Source organism: Primulina eburnea, chromosome 7 (assembly GCF_022965805.1).
Source record: "Primulina eburnea isolate SZY01 chromosome 7, ASM2296580v1, whole genome shotgun sequence".
Lineage (NCBI taxonomy): Eukaryota > Viridiplantae > Streptophyta > Magnoliopsida > Lamiales > Gesneriaceae > Primulina > Primulina eburnea.
In genome coordinates, this window is record NC_133107.1 from 30,591,782 (window position 1) to 30,619,516 (window position 27,735).

Sequence of the window (27,735 nt, forward strand, 5' to 3'; positions counted from 1 at the left end):
GGGGGACATAACCGCTATACGGCCTTGCTCCCTTAGAGGAGTAAAAATTAGGGACTGACGTCAATATATCGTAGAAAGTAGATGAGTCGCATTGCTGGGTCAAAGTTTATGCATGTGTTATGAAGTACGTATGAACTCATGATTTATGATTTGAAATTTATGCATGTTGTCTTTATTGTGCTCGATTTTCCCCCACTTGCTGAGTATTCCCAAATACTCACCCTCTTACAACCCTTACTAGATAAGTCCGAAGAACAGATTGAGGAGGAAGAATCCGAGCAGTTCTGGGGATGGTGAATGCCAAGAAATCGATTATCTTTACGTTATTATTAATTTGATTTACTTTTCCGCATTAAAAACTCTGTCGTCTTAATTATTTCAGTTTTGTAAAGACAATGTTATTTCATTGAAATTATGAGATATAAACTGGTTCTGTTTATACTGTGCTACGAAAGGCTTATTGTTTCGATTGTGTGATTGTTAAACAACGTCGGTGTCAATCCCGAGTTTCGGGGCGTGACATTTAAGTGGTATCTGAACCTCAGTGGAAAAATCGATTTTCAAAAAAAAAAACCCTAAACATTTTCGGTGGAATTTTAACTCGAGGCCGATGCTACCCCCTCCGAAACGGCCCAACGAGTGAGGCTCACCACCCTGAAGTCATGAGCACCAGGCTGAAATCGCAAAAATCCTTCGTTTTGGCCTCCGAAACGTCGTTTTTGCCGTTTTAGGAAATATTCGTAGACCCTATAACTTCTCGTAGGAAATTCAGAATTCGATTCCGTCAATTGTTCCGGAATCCTCTCGACATATGCTTCGAACCCATATGTCAAATTCCAAACTTTCCATTTTTGGGAAAAAAATATATATTTATTTAAATTTTGAAAATTTCATATATACTGCATATTCTCACTTGTTGTATACTGTCTATTTCGGATTCTGAGCATTTCCATTTTTTTTATTTCAGGAAATGGCTCCATCTACCCCTATGCGACCCCACACCCGTGCCCAAGTTGCCATTCGTCTGAAGGAGCTTGCCCTTCACTATCAGTCCCGTCAGATTCGACGACTTAGAGCCAGATTGAGTGAGAGGAGGAGTGAGGTCGAAACCTTATCTGCTGAGAAAGAAGAGATTCAAGTCCGCCTTAACCAGTCGATCTATCAAGGTGAACTAGTTAGGAGTGATAACATGGACCTCAGGGATGTCATAGAACAGTGCAAATATCAAAATGGAAAGTTGCGAGAGGATGTGGAGTGCTATCGCAAAGAATTGGAGGAAGAAAAAGAGCTGAATGACCGGAGCAAAAAGAGACTCGAGAATCTAAGTGAGGCTATAAGCTGCATTGCCAAAGTGAACCATCAGCTGACTCAACAGGGTGAAGCGCTGAAGAACAACATCAAGGAGAATAAGAAGGGGTACGAACTACGCCACTAGAGTACCATAGATCTGTTGGACGAGGCAGAGGCAGATGTTCAGGGGTGGAAGACACAGGTGGCCCAGCTTAATGCAGAGAATTGCCCAGCTCACCCACATGGTGAAGCTACTGCAAGAGGAGGAGCCGGAAGAAGAGGAGCCGATAGAGATCGACGAGCCTATAGCTGCCATAGGAGATGGAGAGATAGATGATTAGAGTTCTTAGTTACCTTTCCCTATTACTAGGAGTTTATCTTTCCATTGTTGCTATTTTATTTCAGTCAGTATGATTTATTTCCATTCAGTACGCTTTGTTCATTTAGTTGTTTCTTTACATTCAAAAATTAATAAAATTATGATTATTTATTAATCTCAGTTGCTCATGTATATTCAAGTACTTATTAACTTCAGTTGTTCCAGCATAACTTATCTATTCAATCTTGTCGATATATACAACAAATTCTTAGAAGCGTTTAACTTGTAGGAAATGGCCGGTAGACCACCAAGACAAAACCGCAACCCCCGTTATGCTAACAACAACAACACTAATGAAGAAGGCAACGGGCCTCCACCTCAGTTCAATCTCAATCAAGCGGACCTAATGGCTATAGCCACGATCGTGGCGACGACACTTCAGGGGTTAGTGAACCCCAATGCTAATCAGTAGCCCCCACCTCCACCACAACATGGGGTCAAGTTTCATTATGAATCACTGCGCAAGAACAGGTGCCCAACTTTCAGTGGCGCTGCCGACCCCGAAGTTAGCCAGAGCTGGCTCAAAAGCATTGAAACTCAGTTGAGACTGTTGGAAGTCTCGGATGCACTAAAAGTGGACGTGATAGTGCCCTTCCTGGAAGACAATGCAGCTAAATGGTGGGAAGCAGTCTCGCCAGCCATGACCGCTGCTGGACCAATCACATGGCGAATCTTCCGAGAAATATTTCTGAAACAGTATTACCCGGCAGAATTCAGACTGCAGAAGCTAAGTGAGTTTGAAAATTTCAGTCAGGCCCCAGATATGTCAGTAGTGGAATATACCTCTCAGTTCAATGCCCTTGGATCATATGCTCCAGCGATTATGGCGGACGAAGTTCTGGAATTGCATCGTTTCAAGAAGGGATTGAATAGCAGGATCCAATCTGCTCTAGCAGTCTACCAACCTGCCAACTTTTCAGACCTAATGGGTGCGGCTATCCGAGCCGAGGCTGATATTCGTCGAAGAGAAGGGGAAAACCGGAACAAGCGACCCCCTGTCAGCCAGCCTTCCCAGGTAAAACCAGTGTTCAAGAGACCCAATCAGTCAGGTGGACCTCCCTTAGGGCAATTCCCCGCCAATAACCATCCAGGACTCAAGCCATGCCCAACATGTGGCTTCAGACACTCCGGGGAATGTCGAAGGGCCAGCGGGGTATGCTTTGGATGCGGAAAATCAGGGCACAGAATTGCAGAATGTCCTACCGCTGCCAGCCGACCAGCAGGGCCGAACAGAGAAACTGGGCCAAACACAGGGACAGGCCCTAGTAAACCAAGGGAGGACAAACCTAATGCCAAAGTCTTTGCCATGACTCAGGGGGAGGCAGACGACGCTAATGAAGTCGTGTCAGGTATCATATTTATTCAGCAAGTGCCTGCTTATGTGTTATTTGACTGTGGTGCTACACATTCCTTTATGTCTAAGAGATTTGCTAAGAAGCTAGGATGTAAGCTCGATAAGCTAATTGAACCACTCCGAATAGCCACACCTACTAATAGAGCCGTTGAAACGGACGAGATTTACAGAGATTGTAAAATCAGTATTAGTGATCAGACTTTTAGCGCCAATTTGATACAGTTGATCATGGTCGATTTCAACATAATCTTAAGAATGTATTGTTTAGCAAGAAACAGTGCAATAGTAGATTGTAAAGGTAAGAGAGTCAAACTCCTAACCGCATAACAGAAAGAAGTCGTGTTTCATGGATCCAAGGAACGGAAGTTGATACTTTCCGCAGCACAAGCTTGGAGAGCCATGAAATCCGGGGAAGACATTTACGTAGCAATGGTCAGTGAAATAAAAGAGAAAGCCGAGCTGAAACTGGAGGACATCCCTATAGTAAGAGAGTTCCCAGATGTTTTTCCAGAAGAACTCTCGGGGATGGTCCCGGACCGCGAAGTGGAGCTCGAGATCAATCTGGTTCCCGGTGCGACCCCAATCTTTAAAGCACCCTACAGAATGGCACCAGCCGAACTCAAGGAATTAAAAGAACAACTCCAAGAATTGATAGATAAAAGGCTAATTCGACCGAGTGTGTCCCCGTGGGGAGCTCCAGTACTCTTCGTAAAGAAAAAACACGGTAGTATGAGATTATGCATCGACTATAGAGAATTGAACAAGATCACAATCAAGAACAGGTACCCTCTACCTCGGATAGACGATCTGTTTGATTAGTTTAAATGAGCCGCCGTCTTTTCTAAACTTGATCTGAGAACAGGTTATCACCAGTTGAAGGTCAGGGCCGAAGATATCCCCAAGACAACCTTTCGAACTAGGTATTGACATTATGAATTCACAGTGATGCCTTTTGGTCTGACCAATGCACCGACAGCATTCATGGATCTGATGAACAGAATATTCAAGCCATTCTTGGACCAGTGTATAGTGGTATTCATCGATGACATTCTCGTCTATTCGCCCTACGAGACGAGCCAAGAAGAACACCTCCACCTTGCTCTGCAGACCTTAAGAGAGAATAAGCTCTACGCTAAGTTCAGCAATTGTGAATTCTGGCTAAGGAGTGTGTCATTTCTAAGACACGTGGTCTCGAGAGAAGGAGTGTCAGTGGATCCAAGAAAAGTAGAGGCAATTACCGAGTGGCCGAGACCTAAGAACGCCACCGACATCAGAAGCTTTCCTGGATTGGGATGCAACTGAATCAGCTGCTTTATTTTTGGTACCAACAATTAAGAATTGTTTTCCCCTACTTGCTGCATCAAAAACCAAAGGTTACTACCAGAAATTCGTCGAAGGGTTCTCCTCGATAGCCGTGCCACTGACGAGACTCACACAGAAGAATTCTAAATTCACCTGGAGTGAGGATTGCAAGAGGAGTTTCCAGACACCGAAAGAGAAACTCGCATCCACACCAGTGTTGATCTTTCCAGCAGAGAATAAAGATTTCACTATCTACAGTGACGCCTCTGAGGACGGCCTAGGTTGCATACTCATGCAAAAAGGTAGAGTGATCGCCTATGCGTCAAGGCAGTTGAAACCACATGAACAGAACTACCCTACTCATGATCTGGAACTAGCAGCGGTTGTCTTCGCCTTAAAGATTTGGAAGCACTACCTATATGGTGCTAAATGTGAAATCTTCACAGACCATCAGAGCCTCAAGTACTTGTTCACCCAAAAGGAACTTAATATGAGGGAAAGGCGATAGATCGAACTTCTGAAAGATTATGACTTGACCATAAGCTACCATCCGGTTAAAGGAAAAAATGTGCTGATGCGCTAAGTCGGAAGGGCCCAGGCAAGATAACTCTAGCTTCCCTCTCGCCACAGCCATGTCTACAGGAAACCGTCAAGTTAAGCAAAGATCGAGACCCCGTACTGACCAAACTGAAGGAGCAAATCAGAGAAGGGAAGTCTCTGGATCATCAAATCGATGACAAGGGAACCTTGAGGATGAAAGGAAGACTGTGTGCCCGACAGCGATAACCTTCGCCAAGAGATAATGGCAGAGGCACACAAGTCGAAATTTTCAGTCCATCCAGGCAGTACCAAGATGTACAGGGACCTCAAGGATAGTTTCTGGTGGAATGGCATGAAAAGAGATGTAGCTGAATTCGTCTCCAGATGTCAGGTATGCCAGCAGGTCAAAGCAGAACACCAGCGACCTGGAGGATTACTGCAACCTCTGGAAATCCCCGAGTGGAAGTGGGAGCATATCTCCATGGACTTTGTGGTAGGATTGTCAAAGTCTAGGCAAAGCCACGACGGTATATGGGTGATCGTGGACAGACTCACAAAGACTGCACACTTCCTACCCATCCGCATGAATTACAATCTCGACAAGTTGGCTTCACTGTACATGGACAACATTGTGAGACTGCATGGAGTGCCAGTGAGCATCTTATCTGATAGAGATCCGAGGTTCGTCTCGCGCTTTTGGAAGAGCTTTCAAGAGGCCATGGGAACGAAAGTGACCCTAAGTACGGCCTATCATCCTCAAACCGATGGGAAAACGAAGAGAACCATATAGATCTTAGAAGATATGCTGCGAGCGTGTGCTCTGGAATTCAATAACAACTGGAGTTCTCATCTACCCTTAATTGAGTTTGCGTACAACAACAGCTATCACAGTAGCATTGTAATGGCTCCGTACGAAGCCCTTTATGGAAGGAAATGTCGGTCACCACTTTACTGGGATGAAGTGGGAGAGAAAGCCGTGGTGGGACCCTAGCTTGTACATATGACAGTAGACAAGGTTAAAATTGTCCGAGAAAAGCTCAAGGCAGCCCAAGACCGACAGAAGAGCTGGGCAGATCTTAAAAGAAGGCATGTAGAGTTCAACGTGGGCGAGAAGGCTTATGTGAAAGTCTCGCCTATGAGAGGAGTTTTCCGATTCATTAAAGCCGGGAAACTGAACCCTCGTTATGTTGGACCATTCGAAATCTCGGAGAAAGTGGACACACTAGCATGCAGATTGGCATTGCCACCAAGCATGTCAAGGATCCACAACGTGTTCCATGTGTCCCAACTGAGAAAGTACATTCCAGACCCTGAGTCACGTGTTAGAGGTAGAACCACTCTTGGTCGAAGGAGACTTGGGAGAAGGACTAAAATACGAAGAAGTTCCTATCAAAATCGTGGACACCAAAGAACAAGTCCTTAGACGACGTATTATCCCCTATGTCAAAGTGCAGTGGTCCAACCATACAGAGCGGGAAGCGACTTGGGAAGTCGAAGAGAGGATGCGAAAGGCATATCCCTACCTATTTGGAGATCAAGACAACTCAAGTTTCGAGGACGAAACTCCCCATAAGGAGGGAGGGATGTGAGGACCGAATATTTTTGGTTAATCAATATTCTTAATTAATCATGTATAAGGGAATTTAAGAGTATGAGATGTTTTGTATAGGATTTTCATAGTGGAGAATATTTTATATGAAAATACATTGGAAATACAAGATCAAGTCATTAAATGAGGCATATTTTCGAATTTTGGGTAAGAAATATAGCAAATTTGGATATTATCATGCAAAGTCTAGGAGAATGAATATATGACCATGCAAGAAATTCGAAATTTGCCCTAGATTATTGCCTTAATAATGGTGGTGCTTAGTGTGGAATATATGAAAGGTAAGATAAAATAATGAAGCAAATTTTCATCTCCTTTGCACCTCAATTTCGAACAATTGGATTACAATGTTGGGGAGCTTGATTTGGTAGAAAAATCAGCAGCTATGGAAGGTGTTTTGGAGCCAAATTTGTGAGATTGTGCATGACTTTTGGTAGGATTTTAGTACCAAAATTAGCGCCACTCCCCTCCCCTATAAATAGCCCACCATACCTAGCCCTTCTACACCCTAATCTCGAAATTCCCTAGCTGCAGAATTCGAAATTTCAGCAGCTCCCCTAAGCCAACATTCTGCCCGAATATCGTCCCGAAGCTAGACAAGGAAGCAAGCCGAAGTTTTGTCTGAAGTAGGAGCGAGAAGCGACTCTATTTCCGAGCCAAGCATCCACGTTTTTAGTACATCCAAACACTGTAAGTGGGCTTGTTTTTAACTTTAGAATTTCGGATTTGGGTATGCATGTTTTCGATTTTTACAAGAAAAATAAATAGACGAGTGCAATCTTCTTTCTACTCTTTTCTTGTATTGTCATACGATTTCAAAAGCACTGTAAGGAGTCGACTGTATACGGGAGGGAATCCCAACCACGACGTACCCTTACGCGGTGGGGGACATAACCGCTATACGGCCTCGCCCCCTTAGAGGAGTAAAAATTAAGGACTGACGTCAATAAACCGTAGAAAGTAGATGAGTTGCAGTGATGGGTCAAAGTTTATGCATGTGTTATGAAGTACGTATGAACTCATGATTTATGATTCGAAATATATGCATGTTGTCTTTATTGTGCTCGATTTTCCCCCACTTGCTGAGTATTCCCATATACTCACCACCTTACAACCCTTCCCAGATAAGTCCGAAGAACAAATTGAGGAGGAAGAATCCGAGCAGTTTTGGGGATGGTGAATGCCAAGAAATCGATTATCTTTACGTTATTATTAATTTGATTTACGTTTCCACATTAAAAACTCTGTCATCTTAATTATTTCAGTTTTGTAAAGACAATGTTATTTCATTGAAATTATGATATATAAATTGGTTCTGTTTATACTGTGCTACGAAATGCTTGTTGTTTCGATTGTGTGATTGTTAAACTACGCCGGTGTCAATCCCGAGTTTCGGGGCATGACAGTTAAACCGACTAGAAATAGTATTTGATTTCAGTATGCGACTTTAGGTTGAAAAACTGAAACTTCACAGCGATATAATGCGGTTGAATCTAATTAAATTCAGTTAGGAATAATTAGACTGTTAGATTTAATTAGGTTTATTAATTCGAGGAATCGTTTAATAAATAATTTTGGCAATTCCTTCGTGAATTAAATAATTAATTTATTGAAAATATGACTTTGACACGTAGATTATAAGTTGTCTCGGTACCGTTGTGCGCCTTAGTCGTTTTTAAATAATTTGAATTTTCATCTAATTAATAATTTGGATTTTTTTTTTGCTTTCGTTAATTTATTTAAATTGTTTAATTTAGTTTTAATTAATTTATCTCCCACCATTTGAATTTATTAGCCTAAATTAGGAAAAAAATTCATATTCTAGTAATTAAACAACGATCTCTGTTAGTACGATACCTGGACTCATCTCCAAATACTATTACTTAACCTAGTCCGCTTGCTAGATTATTCCCAACCGAAATCGTCGGTCAAGTTTTTGGTGCCTTTGCCGGGGATTGAATTGTTTAATATTAGGATTTATTATTTTCTTGAGATTAGGTTTTTTTTAAATTTTTTTGATTTTACGCATATTCGTACGTTTAAAGTTTGTTTATTTATTTTCAGGAGTTATCTAACTGGGCATGAGCCATGCTAAAGGAGACACAGAATTGGAGCCATTTGATCCAGAGATTGAGAATACCTTTCGAAGGAGACGTAGAGCAGAAAGGGAGAAATCCTCAGACTCTGACGTGGAAGAACAATTCAAACAAGAGAAGAAGGTTGAAACAGCAGGGATGGAAGTAATGGACAATGAGGATGAAGATCGCACTGTTTATGATCTCACTAGACAAATCACTGGAGGTTATGGTTCAAGCATTACTCGTCCTACTGTGGAAGCAAACAATTTTGAGTTGAAGCCATCCATCATTCAAATGATACAATATCAAGTGAGATTGGGAGGATCACAGACCGAGGATCCTAATGTGCATCTGGAAGGATTTTTATCTATCTGTGACACAATCAAATTTAATGGAGTGAGCACTGATGCCATAAGATTGAGACTATTCCCTTTCTCTTTGCATGGTGAAGCAGCAGAATGGCTTAGAGATTTACCAGCTCGCTCTATTACTACATGGAATGGTTTGGTGGAAATTTTCATGAATCAATATTTTCCACCCACCAAGCTAGCACAACTGCGTATGGATATTTCATCTTTTCATCAAAAGGATGGGGAGACACTACATATAGCTTGGGGAAGATTTAGGAAAATGTAAAGGAGATGTCCTCAACATGGTTTCTCTTCATCTGAGAAAGTTCAGATTTTCTATAACGGAGTTGATCCTTTCGTGCGTTCCATGCTAGATGCGGCAGAAAATGGTAGCTTATACAGGAAAACTCCACGAGTTGCACTGGAAATAATTTCAAAATATGGCCTAAAATAGTGCGGGTTGGCCGGACATTAAACGAGAAAAAAATGGGGGAGTTCTTGAAATGGATGTCTTGAATGAACTCACTGCTAAGATTGATGGGTTGGCCCATAAATTCTCTCAGCTGCAATCAAATCAAGCAAATCAAGTACAAGGAATAGTCATCGAGGAACAACCCATTTTTGATGAAGAAGCAGTGAATTTTGTGGGGAATCAATGGAGACAGCAATCCAATCCATTAAGTTTCACATACAATCCAGGATGGAAGTATCACCCTAATTTGTCTTGGAAGAATACGGAGAATTCCTTAATCCAACACATATTCCTCCACTGCCCATTCCTCAACAAGTGAGACAACAAGGATTATTGGTACCTGCAGCACCTCCAGGATTCAAGCAAGAAGATCAAAGACAAATTTATGAGGATTTTATGATGAAACATGTTGTGGGAATGGAGACGAGACTGCAGAATCATGATGCTATCTTACGAAGGTTGGATGTTCAAATGGGTCAAATATCCAATCAATTAGCAAATCGACCCCTTGGAACACTACCAAGTGATACTGAGAAAAATCCGAAAGGATTGAATACAGTGAGTACAATGATCAAGGCCGAGGAGGAGGAACTAAAGAGGCAGAATTCTACAGATGTGGAGGAAAAGAATGATGGAGGAGTTGAATCAAAGACAAAAGATGCTAAGGAACAGAACACTCACACCACCCCTACACGGAAGACATGTAAGAAAGGTAAAGAATTTGATTCTAATGATAATATTGATATTAATAACTTCTTTTTCCTCAAAGAGCATGGCAATTACAATTGGATCAAAAAATTTCAAAATTTCTTGAAATTTTAAGAAATTGCACATAAATATTCCTTTTGCAGAGGCTTTAGCTCAAATGCCTTCTTATGCTAAATTTTTTAAAGATATTTTGACTAAAAAAGAGAAAACTTGTTGATTTCGAAACTGCTAAGCTTTCTGAGGAATGTTGAGCTATTTTGCAAAATAAATTACCTCCAAAGCTTAAGGATCCACGTAGTTTCTCCATTCCTTGCACTATAGGATATTCTAATTTTAACAAGGCATTGTGTGATCTTGGTGCTAACATAAATCTTATGCCTTATTCTTGTTTTGAGAAATTGGGGATTGGAGAAGTTAAACCAACCACTATTTCCCTTCAAATTGCTGATAGATCTATTAAATATCCTAGAGGGGTTATAGAGGATGTTTTGGCTAAGGTTGATAAATTTATATTTCCAGTTGACTTTGTTGTGCTAGACATGGAGGAGGATCGTGAGATCCCCATAATTTTAGGTCGTCCTTTATTAGCTACTGGAAGAGCTCTCATAGATGTGCAAAAAGTTGAGTTAGTTTTGAGGTTGAATGATGAGAAGGTAACCTTTAATGTTTTTCGTAGTATTAAATATCCTGGATCTTCTGATTATTATAGAATAGATGCTATTGATGATATTGTTGAGTGTAGTGTGCATGATACTTTTATTAAAGACCCACTGTAGATGCTTTTAGTGAACCCAAATTCCACGGAATCAGACAGAGAAGAGGTGGAGTAATGTATGAAGTTCTTGGAGGGATCAAAGCCACTGCCAAGATCGATGAATTTGAACATTGGGGAGCTTGGACATATTCCAAAATCACTTAATACATCCATAGAAGAACCCTCATTCCTCGAACTCAAAACACTTCCTCCTCATTTAAAATATTTATTTTTGAAGGAAGAAGATAAACTTCCAGTAATTGCTTCTTCTTCCTTGACAGGTGATGAGGAAGATAAGCTCTTGAGAGTTCTGAAGGATGACATATGTGCCATTGGATGGAGCATAGCTGACATCAAGGGGGTTAGTCCATCCATGTGCATGCACAAAATTTTAATGGAGAAGGAGCACTCTACCACTACTCAATCTCAAAGGAGATTGAATCCAGCTATGCAAGAGGTCGTCAAGAAGGAGGTAATCAAATTCCTTGATGCAGTTACGATCTTTCCTATATCCGATAGCAAGTGGGTAGGTCCTGTGCATGTTGTTCCTAGGAAAGGGGGAATCACTGTTGTTGAAAATGAAAATAACGAACTAATCCCCACTAGAATTGTGACTGGGTGGCGTGTTTGTATTGATTATCGCAAATTGAATGATGCCACAAGAAAGGATCATTTCCCCTTTCCTTTTTTGATCAAATGTTAGAGCGTTTGGCAGGTCATGCTTTTTATTGTTTTCTAGATGGTTATTCTAGATATATATATGCAAATCCCAATAGACCCCGAAGATCAACATAAGACAACTTTTACTTGTCCCTATGGTACATTTGCTTATAAAAGAATACCATTTGGTTTGTGTAATGCTCCTGCTACTTTTCAACGTTGTATGATGTTGATTTTTCATAATATGGTTGAAAAGTATATTGAGGTCTTCATGGATGACTTTTCTGTTTTTGGTTCTTCTTTCGACTCCTGTTTGGTTAATTTGTCGAAAGTGCTAAAGAGATTTGAAGAAAGAAATCTTGTACTTAATTGGGAGAAATGTCATTTCATGGTAAGGGAAGGAATTGTCCTTGGTCACAAAATTTCTGAAAAAGGTATTGAAGTGGATAGAGCTAAGGTAGAGATCATAGAAAAGCTTCATCCTCCTACTAATGTCAAAGGAATTCGTAGTTTTATTGGGCATGCAGGTTTTTATAGGCGATTTATCAAGGATTTCTTGAGTATAACTAAGCCTTTAACTAATTTGCTAATGAAAGATGTTCCTTTTATTTTTTCTGAGGATTGTTTACAAGCTTTTCAGGTATTAAAGCAAGAGTTGACCACCAAGCCGATCATTTTCGCCCCAGATTGGAATCTACCTTTTGAACTCATGTGTGACGCAAGTGATTTTGCTTTAGGGGCTGTTTTGGGGCAAAAGAGGGACAAAGTCTTGCATGTAATCTACTATGCAAGCATGACACTTTCAGGAGCTCAATTGAACTACTCCACCACAGAAAAAGAGTTGTTGGCTATTGTTTTTTCTTTGGACAAGTTTCGGCCATACCTTGTAAGGAGTAAAGTGATAGTCCACACGGATCATTCAGCTTTGAAGTATCTCTTAAACAAGAAGGAGGCCAAGCCAAGATTGATAAGATGGATCCTTCTACTGCAAGAATCTGACATAGAGATCATGGATCACAAGGGGACTGAAAACCAAGTTGCTGATCAACTATCGAGATTGGAGAAGCCCGAGGAAGGTAAGTATGTTATTAGAGATGAATTTCCTGACGAGAAACTTTATGCCATCTCTAATTTACCATGGTATGTTGATTTTGTTAATTATTTATCAAGCAAATTTATTCTTTCTCATCTTACATATCAGCAAAAAAAGAATTTCTTTTCAGATTTAAAATATTATGTTCGGGAAGATCCTCTTTTGTTTAGAATTTGTGCTGATGACATTATTCGTAGGTTCATTCCAGCGGCAGAGGTAAGTTCTATACTTTCTCATTGTCATAGTGGTCCAACTAGAGGACATTTTGGGGCAAGTAAAACTGCTACAAAAATCCTTCAAGCTGAATTCTACTGGCCTACACTGTTCAAGGATGCGCACACTTATGTTTTGAATTGTAATGAATGCCAACGTGTTGGTAATATTTCAAGGAGACACGAAATGCCATTGAATAATATTTTAATCTACGAATTGTTGATGTGTGGGAATTGATTTCATGGAGCCCTTTCTAGATTCGTTAGGAAATAAATATATTTTGGTGGCTGTGGATTACGTATCCAAGTGGGTGGAAGCAAGTGCTTGTAGAACCAATGACTCTAAGGTTGTGATCCAATTTTTAAAGAAAAATATTTTTGCAAGATTTGGCACACCTAGATCCATTATTAGCGACGGAGGAAGACACTTTTGTAATCGTCACTTTGAATCTCTTTTGGCTAAGTATGGGGTAACACACAAGGTGGCAACACCTTATCATCTTCAAACTAGTGGTCAAGTAGAAGTGTCAAATTGGGAGATTAAGACAATTCTTGAGAAGACCGTTGGATCTTCGAGGAAGGAATGGGCTAGTAAATTGGATGATGCATTGTGGGCATATAGAACAGCTTTCAAAACCCCTATAGGAACTTCCCCTTTTCGTTTGGTATATGGAAAAGCTTGTCACCTTTCTGTTGAACTAGAGCATAGGGCATTATGGGCTACTAAATTTTTGAACTTTGATGTTCAAGCTACAGGTGATCAGCATCTTCTACAACTCAATGAGCTGGAGGAATTTCATTTTGATGCATATGAAAATGCGAAAATCTACAAGGAAAAGACAAAGAAGTGGCATGATGCGAGGATTGTGCACATGGAATTTGAGTCTGGACAAAAAGTTCTTCTTTATAACTCTCGTTTGAAACTAATGGCAGGTAAACTTTGTTCCAAATGGTCCGGGCCTTTTATTGTTACTTAAGTTTTTCTCTTTGGTGTTGTAGAAATCCGTAAAAATTCTGGAAATCCCTTTAAGGTGAATGGACATCGACTGAAAATTTTTCATGAAGAAATTGTGAGCAAGAGGAGCCGAGTACTCCTTTGCACGATCCAACCAAATTTATAAAGGGAGTTGTCTAGCAACAAGAAATGTAGCGCTTGCTGGGAGGCAACCCAGTGATTTATTATATTTCGTTTCATTTTATTTTATTTTTTTACTTTTTCATTCTATTATGTTAATCCTCTGTGATTTTGGTGTGTGTAGGGAATAATGGAATGAATTAAGATGACTTAGACTCTGGAAAAGCTAAACTATTGAAATAATAGTTTACCAGCACTGAGGAATTCTACCATCCCCATGTTGTACTCCATGGATATTAAAGCACACTGCCAGGGAAGTGTTCTCTTACTATTATACATCCAAATTCTATATTCTTTTTTAATGGCATGACACTGAGGGCAGTGTAAATCTACAGTGTGGGGGGATTTGATTTGTGTTTGTTTCATGTCACGACACTTAGCATGTTCTTCAATGTTTAATCCTCGAGCATGAAAATTTTTTCTGGTTATTCTTTGAGAAACTGCACTTGTGATTTTACATGACACACTAATTGATTTTCTGGATTTTTGATCACCCGAGAGATTGAATCACACATACAATTGATTGAGATGATCTGTAGTTGTACCCGAATGATTTGAGCACAAACTAGTTTTTTTTATCATATTTTGAGACATAATCTATGCACTTTAGGTCATACTTATATGAATTAATCTTGAATTGGTAAAAGGTGAGCTCATGAAAAAAAATCGAAAAAAAAAAAAGAAAAGAAACAATCTAGAACTTGTCTGATTATCCTTCGAGACGAAAATACGGAGGAGAATGACTTAAGGACGATTTCGGCGACCTTTGGACAGTTTGAGCCTTTCGAGCCTACCCAATGCATCATTTATATCCCTAGTATCCTATTTTGAGTCTAAAAAAATCGAATGGAGTTTGTCAAAGACATATAGTTAGCCCCCATTCGTATTCCTTCAAAATCCCACATCAACTACCCAATTTTAGCATATACACTATTCCTCTACCTTAATTTTGAGAGTAAAAAACCCTTTTAGCGCTTTAAAATTTTCAATAACTCCCATGTGTTGATAATTGATAAGAAAAATTGGAGGAGTTTGAAAAAATCACGAAAAATGAGAAATGGATTGATGAAAAGTTATATATAAAAGAAAAAAGTTGAGGAATGAATGTTGTATGATGTGGTGATTGAAAAAACTAAAAGGGAATGTTAAAAAAAAAAGGCTGGAGTAAGAGAAATATATATATTATATATATATATATATATATATATATATATATAGATGAATGAAAGTACAAGGAAGATGAAAAAGTTAAGTGGAGGAATGATGAAATTCCATAAAAGAAGGAAGATAAGAGATGAAGGAGTGCGCTGTATGATTAAATTGTTTATTTTCTCTCATTTTGAATCTCCCTACCTTTATTATAGCCGTGAGCCGTGGCCTAACATTAAAAGCAAGAAAAGACCTATTGACCGGGTCATATTACTCCAACATTTAGTGGAAAAAGATGTGAAAGATAAACTTATAGAGAGTTTATTTATATACGAAAAAAATTCAGATAATATGAGCACTCCTTTAACTACAACACCTTTGAGAAATATGAGTTTTGGCTTCCACACTACACACGTCTCATTATCTTGATCTTTTCTAGTGAATGCTTGAGTTTTAAAGTTTCAACGAAGGTAAATTTTATGATTTTAGAAGTGTGATGTTTTGATTGAGTGTGGAGGAATTTGGTGGGTTGAAAAGTGTAATTGTATCATTCTTTGTGGTGAATCATTGAATATTCCTTCAGTATATTTTATTCTCTGATTTGTTCGAGGACGAAAAAATGCTAAGTGTGGGGGGATTGATAAGGCCAAATCATACAAAGGTTTTAGGGATTTAATTTTATAATATTTTCCTTTATCTAGAATTTTTATCCCTAATTACGTGGTTAATTGAATTAATAATTGTAGATTTTAATAAAAGTGAAAAGTGTTTAAATTGGGAGATAAAATAAATGTACTATATTTCAAAGGAAATAAAATATTCTTATTCCTTGATGATATTGAAATTTTGGAAAAATCTATGTAAATCTTGATAAATATCGTATCTACAATTTCTTTACTTTATATGGGCTTAAAAATAATTAAAGGGAGGCCCATTAAGAAGAATAAGAGGGAGGCAGAAGCATACAAAAGAAGGAGAGCAGCCGTAACAGCAGAAAAGAAGAGAAGCGCAGGAGAGAGTTCAGAACAGAAGGCTACAATGAAGTAGCACCAGCGCGGAAGAAGAACAGAAGGGAGGAAAAGTGAATGCAGAAGCAGGAGGAACTCCTCCCACATGCTACAAATCACAGAGAATCTCTTTCATTCCTTCTTAACGATGTTTTCTTCATTGAATTTAAACATTGATTTTGACTTTTATTTTAAATTTATGGAGTAGATTTTTATAGACTAAGGCACGATGGGACCGAGACAGATTATTTTTGATGTTTTAATCTGATTCAAGTCGATTATTTATTTTATTCATTGATTGATGTCATTTATCACGTGTTCTTTTAATCTGATCAATTAAATAGAATATTTTTTGGTTAATCTAAAACCGGAAGGTGATAGATGAATATTTGCTTCATACATCAATCAACAAATGGTTAAACCGACTAGAAATAGTATTCGGTTTCAGTATGCGACTTTAGGTTGAAAAACTGGAATTTCACAGCGATATAATGCGGTTGAATCTAATCAAATTCAGTTAGGAATAATTGGACTGTTAGATTTAATTAGGTTTATTAATTCGAGAAATCGTTTAATAAATAATTTTGGGAATTCCGTAATAATTAATTTATTGAATATGAATTTGACACGTAGATTATAATTTCTCTCGGTACCATTGTGCGCTTAGTCGTTTTTAAATAATTTGAATTTTCAACTAATTTAATAATTTGGATTTTTTCTTTCGTTAATTTATTTAAATTGTTTAATTTAGTTTTAATTAATTTATCTCCCACCATTTGAAATTTATTAGCCTAAATTAGGAAAAATAATTCATATTCTAGTAATTAAACATCGATCTCTGTTGGTACGATACCTGGACTCATCTTCAAATACTATTACTTGACCTAATCTGCTTGCTAGATTTATTCCTAACCGAAATCGTTGGTCAATGATTGATAGATATTATTGTAGGTAAACTCCACTAGAGGTAATTTAGATTCCCAACTTCCTTGAAAATCGATCACTTATGCTCGAAGTAGATCCTCCAATATTTGAATAACTGTTTCAGACTGACCATCGGTTTGAGGATGGAATGTTGTTCTGAATAATAATTTTATCTTCATCGTTGCATGCAGATTCTTCCAGAAAGATTATGTAAATCTCGGATCTCTGTCAGAAACAATAGATACAAGAATCCCATGCAGACGAACAATATCTCAATTGTAAAATTCGGAATACTATATCATAGTGAATGTCGTCTTGATGGGTAGAAAATGTGTTGATTTCTTAAGACGATCCACTATCACCCAAATAGCATTAAATCCATTGATAGTCCTCAGCAATCCCACAACAAAGTCCATCGTAATATTTTCCCATTTCAACTCGGGAATAAGAAGTGGCTTAAGTTTCCATGCTGGCCTCTGATTCTCTGCTTTAACTTGTTGACATGTCAAACATTTGGATACAAATCTCAGGATATCACGCTTCATACCCGTCCACAATATAATAATTTCAAATTTTTATACATCTTTGTACTTCCAAGATGAATGGAGTACGGAGTATCATGAGCTTTTTTCATAACGACTTCCCTCAAAGAATTTCCACTAGGAACCCATAGTCGATCTCGGTATCGAACTATGCCATCTTCTTCAAAATACAACTTCCGACCCTTGGCTTCATCTCTCAATCCCCACTTTTGCAATTGCTCGTCAGCAGACTGCCCCTCACGGATTATATCCCTCAACGTCGAATGTACTGTTATGGGTGCAAGGTTAGGGGCCTCGTCCCTAGCATACACTGTAAGCTCAAATAGCTGAATCTCGGACTGATGGTCGCTGAAGTGATAATTGATTGATAACGGCTGTTTTTTTACTTAATGCGTCTGTCACTACATTAGCTTTTCTCGGATGGTAGCTAATGTCACTGTCGTAGTCTTTTACTAATTCGAACCACCTTCTTTGCCTCATATTCAACTCTATTTGTGTGAAGAAATATTTCAAACTTTTATGGTCGTTGAAAACCTTGCACTTCTTCCCATACAAGTAATGTCGCCAAATCTTTAATGCAAAAACAACTGTTGCGAGCTCCGGATCATGTGTGGGGTAATTTTTCTGATAAAATTAAAATATTGTACATTAATTAAATGTTTTATGATATAAATTTATAGTTTTTGTTTTATTAAATGTTTAAATATTATATGTTTTATAATAAATTGTATAAAATATAAGTTTTTGTGTAATTATAAGTTTTACTATTTTTACAGGTTCGATAAAACAAGAATAACATTTCCGTTGCAAATGAGATTAAGATGATTCTTGAACCTGTAGAAAGTTGATGTTAATATCTACAATATTGGTTGCAAAAATGAGATAAAAATTCTCTCACAATTTGGATCAAATTAAGCAACAAATAAAGTTACCAAATGAGTGACAGTTTTATCACGCTCTAGCATTTACCATATCTCTCAAATTACTTGGTCAAATTGATAGGATCGATTAACTGGTAAACAAGTGTTTAGAAGGGGTTTGAATAAACACTAGCGATTTTTTACAATCTTTTCGAATGATGAGTCAGTTTAGTGACAAATTGAAACTTGGAATCTTGTCAGTCGATATCAGTTAGTTAACAATAATGTGCGTAAATAAACTGACTGATAGATAGAATAAAACAGAAATAAAACACACACAAGATTTTATGAATGTTCGGAGATTTCAAACACTCATATGTCACCCCTTCTAACACAAGGATATGATATCTACTAAAAAACTTTGATCAATACAAACTCTTGTACAAACCCACTTCAGTTTGGACTTAACAATGCCCAAACTGAAACTCTTATTTTACAAAAATTTTCACAGTACTCAACTGGACTTAGCAAAACTGATCTTTTTTAAGATCGAATTTACAACAAGATGATTTGTGCTAATAAGCTCGAAAATAGCGTAGAATGCTACGAATAAATCTGATAAGTGTGAACTTCTAATTCTTTTGAATGAGAATTTCAGTAGAGTAACAAAAAGATTGATATAGTAGTGAATCGTGGATTGTTCGGGGGCTTTTCAATTGCCCTTCTCTGCTATTTATAGGCTTCTCTTCAACGGTAATAATCAATGTAATTTGAATCTTTATATCCGTTGCTTGTCACGTCAATATATTTCTGAGATTCGTACACTGCAGCTTTGCGGTTCTCCCACTATTTGTTGCAGTCTGCTTTGTACTGTTGTCGGTTGAATGTCCTTTCGTTAACTGATGATGTATACAGCTGAAGGATCAGCTGATAAGCTCCAAACTGAATGTAGCAGCTGATCAGTTGGAAACTGATCAGTCAGTTGTCTGTGTAAGTTCAATTCAGCTGGTTCAGTTGCCTTTTTTAATCTGCGCATTAATCTTTAGTTATGGGCAATTGTCAGTTTTATTATTTGTTCAGTTACTTTCAAATTTCTTGATCAGTTAATCCAATCGATTTAAGCATTTGGTTTGTCAAATAACCGAAATTTAGTTTCCAATAATTTCCCCCTTTTTGGTGTTTGACAAAACTTGGAATACATGAACTGATCAACTGAACTCTCAAAAATAATCTCTGAATTCTTTGTAGATAAAATAATCCTTTCAATGTACAGGTTCGTATAAGGAATGAGAGAAATAAATAATCTTCAAGAAACAATAAAATAATCTTCTATTTCTTTTTGATGATCTTCGAAAATTTTTCTGGCTGATCCTTTCTTCCTTGTTCTTGTTCTTCCCCCTTTTTGTCAAACTCATGAACCTTATTCGATAAAGTCCGCACATCTGAGTTGAGATTATACGCCGCATTTAATAGAATTTCTTGCAGTAAATCCATTCATTTGGACATAGTGCTTTCCAAAAAATCAAGGACGTCTTGTAACCAAAGCTTGAGTCTGGAAATGAGCTTCAGCTGACACTCTGTCTTTCCGAAGTTTGTCCATTTGAAGAAATAAAGAAGTGACGTCCTTTTGAATTTGCTGCAACTTTCCCATGGTATTGTCCTTTATAGAATGAAACCTCATAGTGTGCAAGAATTGAGTTGACTTGACATCTGAAATGGAAGTCACTATACTGACGAGATTGGTCTGGATCTCCTGAATTTCTTCGAGCAATGATTTAGTTGTTATCGAGATGCCAGGAGACAGATCAACAGAGCCATGTCAGTTGTATCTGCTTCAAGTGTCACCATTTCTGAATCATGTTCTAGTAAAGCTTCCTGTTGAAGCTGTTGAGGAGAGGAAAGATTTGGATCAACAGATGTAACAGTTGCCTATATTGTTTGAGAATCAGTTGGTTGAGAAGCTTGTTCTTCAGTTGGTTGAACAACTGAAATATTAACTGGCTCTTCAGCTGGCACTTCTTCAGTTTGTGCCGAGTCCAGCTGAGCCTTGTCAGTTTCTTAAAAAACTGCTTGTTCAGTCATGGCTGCTGACTGACTGGCTCTTCAGATTGAGAGAAAGTGTCACTACAACAAAAATGGCTTTCCGCAGCACGCATATGCACGCTGCAAATTTGCAAGCTGTTAAAAGTTCAAGATTATCTGCGGAATACACGTGAACGCTGTTAATACTATTATCAACGGCAGTGCATATGTACGCTGTTAATACAAATTTCCGCAGCGTGTACGTGTACGCCGTTAATAGTCATAAAACAAAAAAATATTAGCGACGGATTTCGACAACATCGTCGCACATCGACGACGGTAAAAAACCGCAAAACCGTCGCTCATTTAGCGACGGTCTTAAAATTTAGCGACGGTTTTATAAGTTCGCGACATTTCCGAAACCGTCGCTAAATTTTGCGTAAATAATACTAATAAAAGTTTACTTTTATAATTTAATAAATTTTTATAAAAACTACAATACAACTATAATAATAATACTCATTATCTTAATTAACAATCAAAAAATTAACTAAAAATTCAAAAAACACACGTATTTAAATCGAATCTAAAATCATATAAGTAGCGTAAAATTTTAAGTGTTGTGAAATGGTGTAAAGGAAAATAAAACAGAGATCGAGTATAAATAGAGAATTTGCGATTTTTTAGCGACGGGTTTTTACAAAACTGTCGCTGATGTAAGTCTATTAGCGACGGTAAATAATAACCGTCGCCGATTTAGCGACGGTTGCTTGGAAACCGTCGCTAAATGTGGTGTTAAAATCGTCGCAACTTTAATATTAGCGACGGTTTTATTAAAACAGTCGCTAATTTAAAATTTGAACTCATTTTCCGCGGCGTGCTAATACATGCCGTGAATAATACTATTGACGGTGTGCGAGTAATGTATGCCGTTAATGTCTGAACACGATTTTTTTTTAAAAAAATGATTTACTTTTAACAGCACACATAAACTTCCACGCCGATAATAATACTATTAACGGCGTGCCTTTTTTGTGCGCTGCAAAAATTTCATAGGTTATTAACAGCTCACATATAACTGCACGCTGTCGTTTATATAATTTATTAACAACATACATAAATGCAAGCTGCGGATATTACTATCCGCAGCGTGTATTTAATGCACGCCGTTCATAGTAATATTTGCAGCATGCTTTTAATGCACGTCGTTAATAGTATCAAGTTACCATCCGCAGCGTGATTTTAATGCACGCCGTCCATAGTAATATCCGCAGCGTGCTGTTAATGCACGCCGTTAATAGTATCAAGTGCAACACTATTAAAGGTGCACATATGGCTGCATGGCGTGAAAAGTAGTATTCGCAGCGTGCTTTTAATGCACGCTGTTGATCACGTGCTGCGAAAATCATTTTTCTTGTAGTGTGTGTTCAGTTGGTTCTTCTGTCTGTTCAGCTGGTTCTTCAGTTCCAAAAATCACCTCAATTACTCTTATTGATTGTAGCTGAATGTCAATGGCAACTGATTTTATCACTTCATCCACATTTGCTAGGGATAATTCAGCATTTGAATAGAGTTGTAGTTCAGCATTTGAGGATGGAGTAGCGGAGGATGATGGTTGTACATCCTTGGAAGTTAATTAGGTCCAATTATCCCCTTAGTGCTTAATTAAAATATTTTGGTTTAGTAAATTTTGTGGGTTGCCAAAACGTTCGCATTTTGTTGAAAATCCAACACCGATAAAAATTACGTCCTGGCGTATAATATCACCTCAAAACTCCTTATTTTCGAAAGTAAGAAAAGCATCATCCCTATTTTAAATAATTGAAAACAATTATTTAATAAAAACATTTTCATTTTTCAGTCATGACCTTCGTTCTTCGATCGCAACTCGAATAACCTTTTAAAAATACATTTTAATGCAACCATGAAAAAAAAGTAAATTTTAAGCATGTCAACATACACAATATATTTAATCCATCCAAAAAAATTTAATAAAAATACAAAGGAATTTAATAACTTGCATGCACATGATATACGCGAACCTTCAAATTTTTGGGACGTTACATCTCTTTTTCCCTTACTATGGTTTTTACCCTAAATGTTTTTTCCTAGTAAGGTTTCTAACGAGGCTGTATAAAAACATGTAATGAAGATAATCATTATATCACAATCATCGTCACAAGGGAGAGTGTTGAAAATAAAGAGTTGAAATTATTGAATGTTGAAAATAAAGAGTTCTAAATATTGAAAATTAGCGTGTGATGATGTGTGTAATGATGTATTTATTTTGGATTATTTTCAAAGAAATTTTATAAATAGGTCTCTCAATTCGTGAATAAGAACACAACTGAGTGGAGAAAATTTTATAAAAGTGTGTAGTTTAATATATTTTATGAGTTTGAGATTTATACTTTTTACCGTAAATTATTACTTTTAACATTTAAAACATTTTATCAACATTGAAAATTTCATAAGAAATTTATAAATTTTTAGTAAAATAATTCAAAGAAATTTTACTGAGATCAAAAGTGATTTGTTAGACATTTGTATTAAATTATTTGAAATCCGTGATTTCAAACTTATTTTAATTATTAAAAAATTTAAATGAAAGAACACATATTCATCTCCTACTTATTAACATTATAAAATGAATTTTAAATAGTATAATTATGATGAAAATACTACGATGATGCATTTAAATTTATTTGTTTAAGTTTTCTATATAATAAATATGTATTCAAAATCCATATATTTCAAATTATTAATATTTTTGAAAAATAAGATAACACTAGTTTGCACATCAATGAAAAAAAAATTAATTTATTTTCTGTTCTCTTTCCCATCACTTGTACCAAAATTTTCTTAAGCCCGTTTTTATTTTTTTCTCTTAATTTTCAAATTTAAATATATTGTCAGTAAATAAATAAAACGTCACATTAGATAAAAAGTAGCGCCCATGGCCTAATGGATAAGGCGTCTGACTTCTAATCAGGCGATTGTGGGTTCGAGTCCCACTGGGCGTGAGGTTAATTGTTTTGGGGCCCACTATAAATAAATACTTTAATCTTTATGTTAAAGAGAAAATTCTGAAAATAAAATAAAATTGATAAATAAATTTTGTAGTAATAATATTTTTTATATTTTCTTTATTTTGTATGGTTTATTATTTATATATATCGGCTATTATTTATATTTTCTTTAAAAGTATATTCCATGATACAATATTTTTAACGATTGGCTATTATTTATATATATTATATGAGCTTTTACTTCAAATAATAAGTTTTCAGTAAAATGACAATTCTAGAAACAAAGATCTATTATGATTTTTTAAATAGGTGATGCTATAAATGATTGAAATTATTTAATTTAATGTATTTTTTTTATCAAGACTTCAAATGTTAATTTAAAAATATAAACTACATTTATTGTCTACATTGATTATATCAATTCTTTGGCACTTCAAATTTAATTTAATTCTTTTTTTATATCAATTCAAGTGTAATTTATGAATTCTATGTTTTCAATTTCTTTTATTCAAATTGAACATGAACTACAATGAAAAATAAAATACTTTTAATTTTTTTCATTATTATATCGATTAATTTAATTCGATTTATAACTTGAAGTAACTTTGATATATTTAGTTGTTAATATAAATTATATAAATAAATCAATCTGATTTATGTATCACATTCAAGAAAGTAGTTTTCAGTCAAAAGAATGACTCCAATGTTTAGTGTCATCCGCGAGATAAATCATTCCAAAATGCATCGAAAGATTAAACTCTGATAGGTTCGTTGTTATAATCTATCTATGATAATATCGAAGATAACAATTTAAAAGGAGTGAATTGACTGTATACAAACTACGTCAAATAATGTTAAGTTTAAACTATGTTAATAACTTAAGACAATATTCCAATCACACTAAATAATTTGAGCTACTATAAACGTGTTCTAAGTGCGGAAAATGCTCATATTACTTAGCAAATATGATAATAAAAAAATATTAAAAAAAAATCGATCTAATTCAGTTCACTTATCAGCACTGATCGAACAAAACTTACACTATGGAATCCTCAATAAAAATATGATTTAGTATGCTCGAAAATTAATCGCAAGTGCACGATGTCAATTGTCAAGTAATAATATAATGTACGAGAGTACGAGTATCGTTCCCTGAAGACTGTATTTAACAATTCTTTTTTCAGTTATTAAATTTTTAGCAATGAAATTTGATTGATTGTTTATTATTGCTATGCTCAAATAACCATGCAAATAAAAAGTATCAAAAATTAAATAATGTGATATAATATCTAGATATATTTGATTAAAATTCAATGAGAAATGAATTTATTGAGAATTTCAGGTCACCTATCCCTTTTTAATTAATTAATTAGTTCGATAGTGATTGTATGCATCCGACAGGATTATCTATTCAATTAAACACGCCCTCTCGAGCTATACCAAACTAATTCTATTCAGTGAAGTAATTAAATGTCTTTAATTATTTGTCAAGAGTGAATCGCATATCGATATATGGAATCCCCTAGTTTTCGCCCTACCGGACTATGACTATCGGCGCGTATCCAATTTCATATGTCTATGTAAATTGTAGATCCACGGACTATGCTACTCACTCCTATCACAAGCTATTCTCTCGAACTCACTCGCAATATAAGATTATTATTAAAGTTAGCTACGCTTTAATAATTTTAATGAAAATAATAACATAATCAAAACAAACCAACAATTAAAATACGAATTAACTAAATCAGTTTCGGGGTAGGATCCCCTTAAATCCCAACAAATATTTTAGTATAACTACTCGAATTCATAGTTAAAATAAACACAACAATGTTTAAAGGATAAAAACTAAATTGGAAATACAAGATTTGACGAAAAACGCAAAGAACGGTGCCAGGAAATCTTCGAATCTTCAATCCAAACACTTTCTCCAAGCTTTTCTCTCCTCCTTGGCTCCTCGGCTGCTGAATGATCCCTAATTTTCGTCCAATTCCCCCTTCCATATCCTCCCCATCCAGAATTAAGGGAAGAAATCATCCAAAAATCTTTCCAAAATTACAAACGCACGCTGGCGGATATAAGTTTCCGCCCAGGCGGACGAATCTCGCAAAAAATCCTTTTCTCACACCTTGCAGGCGCCGGGGCGGATGTGAATGTGCGCTCGAGCGGATGACTTTCGCATATCGCAGAATTTTTATTCAGTTTATTCACAAATCTCCTGCATTTTCACACGAGACACATGAGCAACAATAAAACATAATATATGCCAAAATGTCACAAAATGCAAGTAATCTAAACGATAAATGCAACACAATGGGACATAACTTGACATGAAAAACAAGTAAAATCCACCTATATCAACCCCCCAATACTAACCTTTTGCTCGCCCTCAAGCAAAACAGGTGACAAGACAAAATAAAACGTGAAACAAAGTAGCTCGACCGTGACTTCATAGTCATCATGTAGCCTCAGCGAAACTCAACATATTCCCTTGTCGATCACTGTAAAAACACAAATCTTCGCACTTCCCTGGGTCTAGACATGGTTTGAAATAAAACCTGAACGTGTATATGTGTGTTGTTAGTCATAGCATCATAAATGACAGAGGGATCCATTTTCAACCATTGTCAGAGAGTTAAATCAGCCTGTTAGTGTAGATCTTACTCTCCTTCATTCTTCTGCACTCAGTAATTACTAGCAGCGCTTTCTCTTCTTCTTTTTTTTGACTGAATTGGAATACAGAAATAAAAGGACTAGATCAGAAGAACCCTTCATTTCAGATTCAAACCATGTGTTTTACTTTTTTAGCCAAGAATAAGATTTCATTCCTGTATTCGGCTCCCTAGCAAATTACATCTCCAACTTTAGCCAGGAATAGGATTTAATTCCTTTATTCGGCTCCCCACACCTTTCATCTCCATCGTTCTCTTTTTTAACGCTGCTGATAGATACCTCGATTCAAGAGAATATAGTCAAGTTCAATTACACCTTCAAACATCTTCGTTCCCCACTATAGTTTTAAATTCTTATCATCTTATCATGAATGCTTCTAGTTCTAACATTTGTGCAAAGAGAATTCAACATTTTAAATAAAACTTCATGTCTTTACCACAATATGTGCTTAAGGAGTGCTATTACACGACAGACAGGGCATGTCTCATCACCTCTTAATCATCCTTGGCCGACACGTACTACTTCGAACACTGTCGGTTGACACACACACTAATGCAAAATGACTAAACTAAATACCAAAAAATATAACCAAAAAAACACCAAAAATGAACACACGAAACAACACTTATCCACCCCCACCCCCCCAATATTAAAGCCAAGCAGTGTCCCCAATGCAACAGACGATAGAAAAAGAGACAGATAGTGCATAACAAAATAGATGCAATATGACCTACGCATGCAACAGAAACAACAATAAATAAAATGATCTAAACGAAATGCAAGAAATAAAAAGAAGGGACAGAAGTGACTCATCTCTCAATGATCATCCTCCTCGTTCTCCTCTGGGAGAATGACGGCAGCTTCCGGTTCTGGTGCATCGGCATAGTGAAACTGAAACGACGACGGGAAATATGGCATAGGTGGTGGCATAAGGGCAGGGTCGATACCACTGTGGCTCAGGGACAGACGCAGTATGGCATCAGTAGCGATCTGATATGTCTGACTCACAGCCTACCACTGTAATTGATGATCAGCGAATGCTGCAAATTCGTCCATCCGGTCCTGAAGAAGGCGACGTCGAGGTCGCAGAGCCGGTGGTGGGGGCTGCTGTGGTAGTGGATCGAAAGTCAAGCCGTCCCAAATAAGGCCAAACTATGGGAAAGCCTTCCGCCGTACTGCCATTTTCTGTAGCCAGCTAGCGTCATCAAGGGCCTTAGTCGGTGGCAGCCATTCATTATCATCCTGAAAAACGACCCCAGCGCCCGCACACAGCTCGGTGATAATGTGGGGAAAGAATAATGCCACATTCGGATTGTGGATACTCAGCTGGATCTGTGAATGAATAATTTTCCCCATATTGATTGGCATATGAGTCATCAGTGCGTAAAGCAACAGCCCCCTCTCCCTCTGTACTTCGCTAGTGTGCCTGACTGGCATCAATCATGTGGTCAAAAATGCATACCACATCGCAGCCGATTCTAACAAATATTTTTCGGCGAAACAAGTGTACGATCAAGGTGTCTTCCACGGAGACCCCGGATAGCAGATTCTGCGCATCATTAGGTCTAAGTCCGGGTTTGCTGGCCAAGCCAT

At 37.1% G+C, this 27,735-nt stretch overlaps 1 protein-coding gene and 1 non-coding gene across 2 annotated transcripts; both read left to right on the top strand.

Annotated features, from left to right (window-relative positions):
* Nucleotides 1–1,901: 1,901 nt before the first annotated feature.
* On the top strand, nucleotides 1,902–4,833 carry LOC140835857 (uncharacterized). Its single transcript, XM_073201266.1, has 5 exons — nucleotides 1,902–2,053; nucleotides 2,141–3,321; nucleotides 3,406–3,805; nucleotides 3,967–4,055; nucleotides 4,397–4,833. Exons 1-5 carry the CDS (start codon nucleotides 1,902–1,904, stop codon nucleotides 4,831–4,833), a joined length of 2,259 nt encoding a protein of 752 aa, XP_073057367.1.
* An 18,557-nt stretch (nucleotides 4,834–23,390) lies between these two features.
* On the top strand, nucleotides 23,391–23,463 carry TRNAR-UCU (transfer RNA arginine (anticodon UCU)). Its single transcript has one exon. It is a non-coding gene; the product is annotated as a tRNA-Arg (tRNA).
* The last annotated feature ends 4,272 nt before the right edge of the window (nucleotides 23,464–27,735 follow it).